Here is a 7,674-nt window from a genome sequence, read left to right as displayed (position 1 = left end):
AAAAAAAAACAGGAAAACATATAGAAAAATCCAGCTTAAAGGGACAGTTCACCCAAAAATGAAAATTCGGTCATTAATTACTCACCCTCATGGAACACAAATTAAGATATTTCTGATGAACTCCGAAAGCTTTCTGACCCTCCATAGACAGCAAGGGAATTACCACGCTATGGTTCAACCTTCATTTTATAAAGCTACGAGAAAGCTTTTTGTGCGCAAAGAAAAAAAAAAAAAAAAAAGTTATTCAACAATTTCTTAATTTCTTTCTCTTCATCGTGGTACATCGAAGACTGACACGGAAGAGAAGAAATTGTTGAATAAAGTTAGCTTTTATTTCTTTGCACACAATAAGTACTCTCATAGCCTCATAAAATTAAGGCTGAACTACTGATGTCACATGGACTATTTTAACAAAGTATTACTACCTTTAGGGTCCTTGAACGTGGTAGTTTGCATCAGAAATTGGGATGTAACGATTCACTCAACTCACGATTCGATTCACGGTTTTGATTTCACGATTCGATTTTCTTTTAACAAAATGAGATTGAAGACATTATACAGTAAATTAAAAGGTGTAAGGGTGACCCCGAATAGTCGACGATTCGATACTTCGATAAGAGGAGCCTGATTCGACTACAAATCTCACAGTCGAATGTTCGCGGGGTGTTATGATCATGCCATTTTGGCTATATGGGGGTGCTCAAATGTCTAATTTCACATAGAACTACCGGTTTTCTCCCAGTAAGTTAATAGACAGCCTATTATGATAATGCTGTAAATAAGAATATGAAAAGAAAAAAGCTTCAAATAAATATTTTAACGTGCGTGAATAAATCCAACCACCCCTATAGTTTTAAGTTTCACTTTCCATAATCCGTGACCGACAGAGGGCGGTAGGGATTTAAATCTTTAACAAGACTCAAATTGACACAGGCAGAGTGAAAGACTGGATTTTTTCGATCAGGTAGGGTACAAGTGATTTCAAAACATTTCAGCCGGTTCATATATATTGTGTATATGTTATTTATCTCGTATAAGATGCATTTGGTTGAGTTACGCTGCAGTAAAGCGCTTCAATGTACGGTGATTATCTCTTCAGCGCGCAGCGCGAGCGGGACAAACAACAATGCAGAATATTAATAACTATGACTGGGACTGTCATATACATAACATTATAATGAGAACACTATTATAAATGTGAATTTTTAGAGTTTAGTTGCCGTGTTTCTGCACGTTGTTGCGTGAACAACGCGTCCACAAAATGAGTTCATTCAAAGCCGCGCAGACACGTTCATGTGCAGATAGCATATAAGTCATAATATTAACGCTATGTTGTATAAATAACGAAGCGTATTCTATATGAGATAAATGATGAGTTAAATCCCATTGAATAAAAACCTGCTATCAAATGCTTCACTCTACTCGTCATCTTCAGCGCGTGCAGCTTAAAACAGAAATGCAGAACATTAATAACTACGGTCATATACATAATGTTATAATGAGAGCACTATTGTAAAAAATGTTGTGAATTCTTAGGGTTTCGCTGACGTTTAATGTTAACTATCTTTTAATCAAAACATAAAACATTATTTACCCCGTTTGTATCTGCGAGGCATCCATTACACATTTTCCCTGTGTGTTAAGGTCAGTAATTATCACTGTCGAATGTCTCTCTTGGTAATGTATTTTGCCCCCCGCCCCCAAACATATGATTCGACTATCAGCAAGATTCGAAAATGTCGGGGACACCCCTAAAAAGGAGTCCTTTTATTAGGCTATTGCTGCACGTTTCTTTGTGAAATTGAAATAGAACAAAACTAAATTGAAATTTTAAACAAACCCCAAATCAAACAAGTTACACAAAAAAGAAATCTCTTCGTATAAACAAACTAAGGCTTTGTCTGTGCTCTTTCCATTTAAAATGAGAGGCAACCACTGCATTTTAATCATGATCCAAACAAAGATGCTGCATACATGCAGCATGGAGCAGTTTTTTATCTAAATTAGACTGTATAATTTTGAAATTTGAAGCAAAAACAGAATGGTCTGACTTTAGTTTTGTGAAACTATACTACATAAAACATATCTGAATGAAACAGCAGATGAGCTGAATGAAATGCAAATTCACACTCTGCCAGCAAGTTACACAAATAAAAGAAATCTCTTAATATGAACAAACTGCTTTGTCTGTGCTCTTTCCATTTAAAATGAGAGGCAACCACTGCATTTTAATCATGATCCAAACAAAGATGCTGCATACATGCAGCATGGAGCAGTTTTTTATCTAAATTAGACTGTATAATTTTGAAATTTGAAGCAAAAACAGAATGGTCTGACTTTAGTTTTGTGAAACTATACTACATAAAACATATCTGAATGAAACAGCAGATGAGCTGAATGAAATGCAAATTCACACTCTGCCAGCAGGTGGCGCTTATGAACAGCAATGATATAGTCCTGGGTTACCGCTGTAAAAAAAAAGCGAACTCTACTTTAATATGTATCGTTCAGAGGCAAGATGAAAAAATACCACGTAAACTTCTCTAAAGACAGCCAGTTCCCCTCAGAGATACAGTCATATAAATTCCTACTCCAACTGTATCGCGATTTGATTCGTCACATATTTGAACCGATTTTCAATCTATAGTGAGAAAAGCTCTCGGATTTCATCAATAATATCTTAATGTGTTTTTTCCGAAGGTGAACAAAGGTCTCGGAATGACATGAGGGTGAGTAATTAATGGCAGAATTTTAATTTTTAGGTGAACTATCCCTTTAAGAATTTTGAAATATGGTAAAAGATGGGCTTTAGAAGAGATTGACTCTACTTTTTCGGCCAGATCGGAGCCCTCTGCTTTGAGACGGGCTTGTAATGCACTGATGTCATTGGAGAGGGTGCGGTGTTCGGCCTCCAGGGTCTTGCGGCCGCTGTTCAGTGCTCCGGTATCGCGGGTCTGCTTGTAGCGGTTCACAACTTCGTCCATGTGGCGGTACAGACCGAGACGCTTGTTCACCAGAGTCAAGACCTGCTCGGTGATGGAGGCCACCTTCATGCGCACCTCTGCTGCTGGATCCTAACGGAGGAAATGAGGAAACGACAGCTTAGTTAATGTGACACCTTCACTGTCACTTCAACAATACCGTGAGCTCCAGACGCACCTTGGTGATGGAGAAGTCGAGGCGCACGTAGATGATGACAGTGAAAAAGAGGATGTAGAACAATCCCACCACTAACAAAGGCTCCTGCAGCATCAGGATCTTATTGAAGGTGTAGTGAACCTAATGAGAAACACAGTTAATACTCACTTTTGGGGTTACTCAACTGGCTCACTTTTGCTGAAAGCATTTTTGACAACTTTACATGCACTTCAATTCCATTGGAAAAATCTGAAGCTGCTCAGCAAATGCACCTGTACTGTAGAAGCAGAGTAGAACTGGCATGAATAATGATAAAAAAACAAAACAATGGGCTTTAATCATGAAACATGAGCAGAACAAATTTTTGTGTAAATTGTTAATAAACCCGTTCTGACATAAACTTTCGAATTCATGAAAATGTTCGTATTTTCAAAATGTTAGTTGTTAAAGAACTGTACACCTTACCATGTGTAAACGTGTGTAAAACGTTATGTATTCTTTTTCGCAAACTGATGACACTGAAATAATATTTCACAAGTTTGTTTACCCTGTATTTTTATCTTAACTGAGAGTTGAAAACGGTTCAACTTTGGGTAAAAAGCGCTCGTCACTGTCACTTTTTACCTAGCCGTCCAATCAATGAAGGAGGGGCGGGGCAAATACTACACCGACCAACCATCCTACAAGAACTTAACAAGTTAATATTGGTGCATTTTTAAATTCAGTAATATTCTTCAAAACGAGATGCTAGTAATATGTTACTACTGTGGACCATAGCAACCAAAGCATCTAAGTTGTGCCACCAAAGCGTTCTCAAGTGCCACCATCTGGCCATTTTCAGAAGAGCACCTGACATTTTTTCAGCTGGCTAAAAACTCTTTGGTTGACACACGTTAATTAAATATTTATTGTTAGGAATATGTTTTTTTTTGCATTTATGCAATATCCTGGAGCCAAAACTGATAAGGGAGTCCAGAAGATTCCATAGCATTCCTGGACATGTTACTTACACAAGGTGTAATTCATAGGCGGGGATTAAGCTAATTGTGAAAGAGTGTGCACATGCATCCAATTTACGAATGACTGCAATTCATTAACATACCCATGATGTTAAACTATCAAATCTGATGTTTACGAAGTGTTTGTGAATCCGGAGGAGAGTTTTCGCGAAAGTCTGTTTTACAGGGAAATTACTCCTCAAATTTCCTGAATGAGGCCCAATGTTTCTACATGTACTGTGAAATAACCTGTTGCAGCTGCTCAGCTTTTTGTTTAGAAATTGAAGTAAACACCCACTACCTTCTGTACACTGAATTAGTGTCCAAACAATACTGTAGTATCATAAAAAAAAAAGAAGAGGTTTATGAATCTTATATTTCGTAAAAGCAGATAAAAAAATTAAAATAAAAAAAGAAATGCAAGAGGGAAAAAATTTAAGATATAAGAAATGTAAATTGAGCTTAGAAAATAATTAAAATTGAATTATTAGAATATGGAATTTTTAAAAAAAGGGAGAAATTTTTTTTCAAATGAACAAATAAATTTAAAACCATTTAGTTCATATTTAAAAATGCAGTTAAATAGAGCATTTAAATAGGATTTGTAACATTTAAAGGTGCAATAGGTGATTGTCTTCAGAAACATTTTTTTGTTATGCTGGTTGAAAGTCTCTACACATCCCGATAGCAATCATTAAGTTAAGTGGTCTAAATGTATTTATATATTCTGTGGAAGGCGTAGGACCAAGAAATGTTCTTCCAATCAAAACGCTCGGTCCGAGCGTTTTAATTGGCTTTCCTATCTGCCTTTCAATGCATGTATTAGCATACCTCTGCGCACCCTGTTCGCGCAAACAGGATACGTCATCAGCGCGTTCACGCACGCTGTGCAGACAGAGTGAGAATGGCAGACAAACTTCCATGCCATTCGATCTTCCTTCCTGGTATTGTAGTACTTTTAAAGGGGTCATATGATGCGATTTCAAGTTTTCCTTTCTCTTTGGAGTGTTACAAGCTCTTGGTGCATAAAGAAGATCTGTAAAGTTGCAAAGACTAAAGTATCAAATCCAAAGAGATATTCTTTATAAAAGTTAAGAGTCAGCCACACCTACCTAAAACGGCTCGTTCTAACACGCCCCCACATATCTAGGTCACTATGTGGAAATATTAGCATAATGCAGCCCAAATGTGCACGCAAAGAAAGAAGGCGTGGTTTCAGGAACAGCAGTAGTGTTGATGCAGCCATGTCAGGGAGACGCTGTGTGATTCAGTGCGAAAGCAAAAGCACTTTATTTGGCCTTCCTTTTGTATTTTTATTTTGTATTTTATGGACGACAGTTTTTTGAACCTAGAAGAGTACAAAGCTGGCTGCACAAAAGGCTATTTCTAAAAAAAAAAAAAAAAAGGGTTCAATTCCGATTTTGCTATGACAATCTGGCGCTTCTGAATCAGCGACTGTAAGTATGCTTTGTTATTAGTTTAAGTATTTGAGTTTTGCGCAGCGCAGAGTAACGCGGTGTGTGTGTGTGAGGGGAACACGTTCACATCACAGGAGAGTGAACTGCCTGTCAGAAATCATAGCACGTCAGCTGTCTTAACCGCGGCTTGTGTACTGCATCATCACTGTGTCCGTCACGCGACTCTGTTGCCCTTTCGGGCTTGAACTGATGATAAAACTAACGACATTATTAACTGTCTTGATATTTACTTTGAAAGCTGAAGCTCACGATTATGGTAAGGGGCGTTACATTTCCGACGCGTGCTTGTGGTGTTCGGCCAATCACAATGCACTGGGTCAGCTGGCCAATCAGAGCAGACTGCGCTTGTCAAAGGAGGGGGCTTTGTTGAAAACGACGTGTTTGAGAGAGGCGGGGCATAGAGGACCTACAATAATGTACAGTATTTGAAAAATAATGTGTTTTTTGAACATTAAAGCATGTCAACATATTCTGTTACACCAAATACACAAAATAATGATCTTTAAAATAGCAACATATGACCCCTTTAAAAGTTTTCCATTTTTAGCTGAAAATGGTGTCGTGTAAATGCCCCCTTAGAGTGTGTGGGCTTCTTTTTTTAAGTTTTGTCATCATAATTGATAATTCAAATCATGTAGATTCTTTGATGTATTATTTACTTATGTATTATATACTTAAGTTATTATTATTATTTATGTACATATTGTTGTAGTTGTAATTATTGTAGAAAATAAAAAAATTTACTACTGGGGCTGTACCTTTTAAAAAGAGACTAATGTGCACCTTTAAGGTAATAATATGCACATTTTAGATGTAAATAAAGTACAAAAGTGTACTTTTTGAAAGGGTATCACTCCAGTTTTGTACCCATGTACAAATAACTAGTAACTACAAGTACTCCAAACACCTTAGCAGCTGTATAACAATGCCCTGGCAGTGAATTTTTCATGCTTAGGTGCTACTAATATTGTCTACAGAAAATGTAAAAATGTAATTTGATTTTCATACCGTAAGCCACAGCTTCATTCTGGATGAATTTGGATGTAATCCTTGGAGCTCTGTCCTAGTTGTAAGAGCTTTCAGTTCAAGTACAGATTGAACACAACTGATAAAATAAACTGATACTGATTTCAAGCCAAGCTTTTAGTAGGGTAAACCTATAGCTGTGACATTGATGCTAGTACATCTAGTCCTGTAACAAAGTTTTACGCACATCAGCAAAAAAAAAAAGTTAAACAAAACTAATGCAACACGTATCTTTAACACTGCCTCCTCAGATGGCAGAATTGTTCTTAATCTCCCTCGATTACCATAAGGAAGAATAAGACGCTTTCACTGATAAAGTGTTCTTCACCCATGAATGTTTAAGGACGGCCAGTGTTGTTATGACCCGATATGCTCGTTCCTCTCTAATGGTCGTGTGAGCGTTTCGCCTGTATTAGTCATGCTGGAATCATCAGTGTGTCACTGCATTGACTCAACAGGTGAGGTGGCTCAGAACGGCTGTGGCCTTTGTTTGTTTTTTATCATGTTGTTTAGGTAATTACTTCAAGAACACGCCCTTAAAATCTGAATTCTTCATAATGAAAGCTAAGATTAGAACGAGAGTCCAGTGGCATTGTCTTGTCTTTTTAACCAGTGAAGTTTGGACACAAAGTGGCCACTTGCAGTTTCTTTTTGGTTTGCTGACTCCGCTTCCTGTGTTGGTGTTTTTCAGAGATATGAAGAACGCTTTGTTTGAAGGCATAGGGGAGCGCGGGGCACAAAGTAACGCGGGGTTAGTTGTAACACACGTGGTTTGAATATTTCCACACATGCTAGCATAACAAAATTTACAGTATTTATTAGTTACCATATCAATATTATATATTAAAAAAAAAGTGTGCCAAAATTCAAAAATCTTTTGAAGATATCAATGAACATTTATTTTACCATAGTAAAATTAAAATTCTGGCTTAAGTAGATTTTTCATCTCTGTTTTTATTAATAATTTAAAATTAGACAAATCTGCTATTATTTTAATCTCCAATCTGTTATTTATCAGTTTAGATAGTGTTTTT

General features: G+C 37.0%; 1 protein-coding gene across 1 annotated transcript in view; it reads right to left on the bottom strand.

The window, feature by feature from the left end:
- LOC107714495 (dolichyl-diphosphooligosaccharide--protein glycosyltransferase subunit 1-like) overlaps positions 1-7,674 on the bottom strand; it is an 18,264-nt gene that overhangs the window by 806 nt on the left and 9,784 nt on the right. The window contains exons 8-9 of the mRNA XM_016520344.1: positions 3,160-3,279; positions 2,829-3,074 (exon numbers count right to left, since the gene is read on the bottom strand). Of these exons, the coding sequence (XP_016375830.1) occupies positions 2,829-3,074; positions 3,160-3,279 (366 nt within the window). The remainder of the gene's footprint in view (positions 1-2,828; positions 3,075-3,159; positions 3,280-7,674) is intronic.

This window comes from Sinocyclocheilus rhinocerous, unplaced genomic scaffold (assembly GCF_001515625.1).
Source record: "Sinocyclocheilus rhinocerous isolate Xijiao unplaced genomic scaffold, SAMN03320098_v1.1 scaffold269, whole genome shotgun sequence".
In the NCBI taxonomy this organism is placed as follows: Eukaryota; Metazoa; Chordata; class Actinopteri; order Cypriniformes; family Cyprinidae; genus Sinocyclocheilus; species Sinocyclocheilus rhinocerous.
Note: the sequence above shows the minus strand (reverse complement) of the source record. Positions and strands in the feature narration are given on the sequence as shown.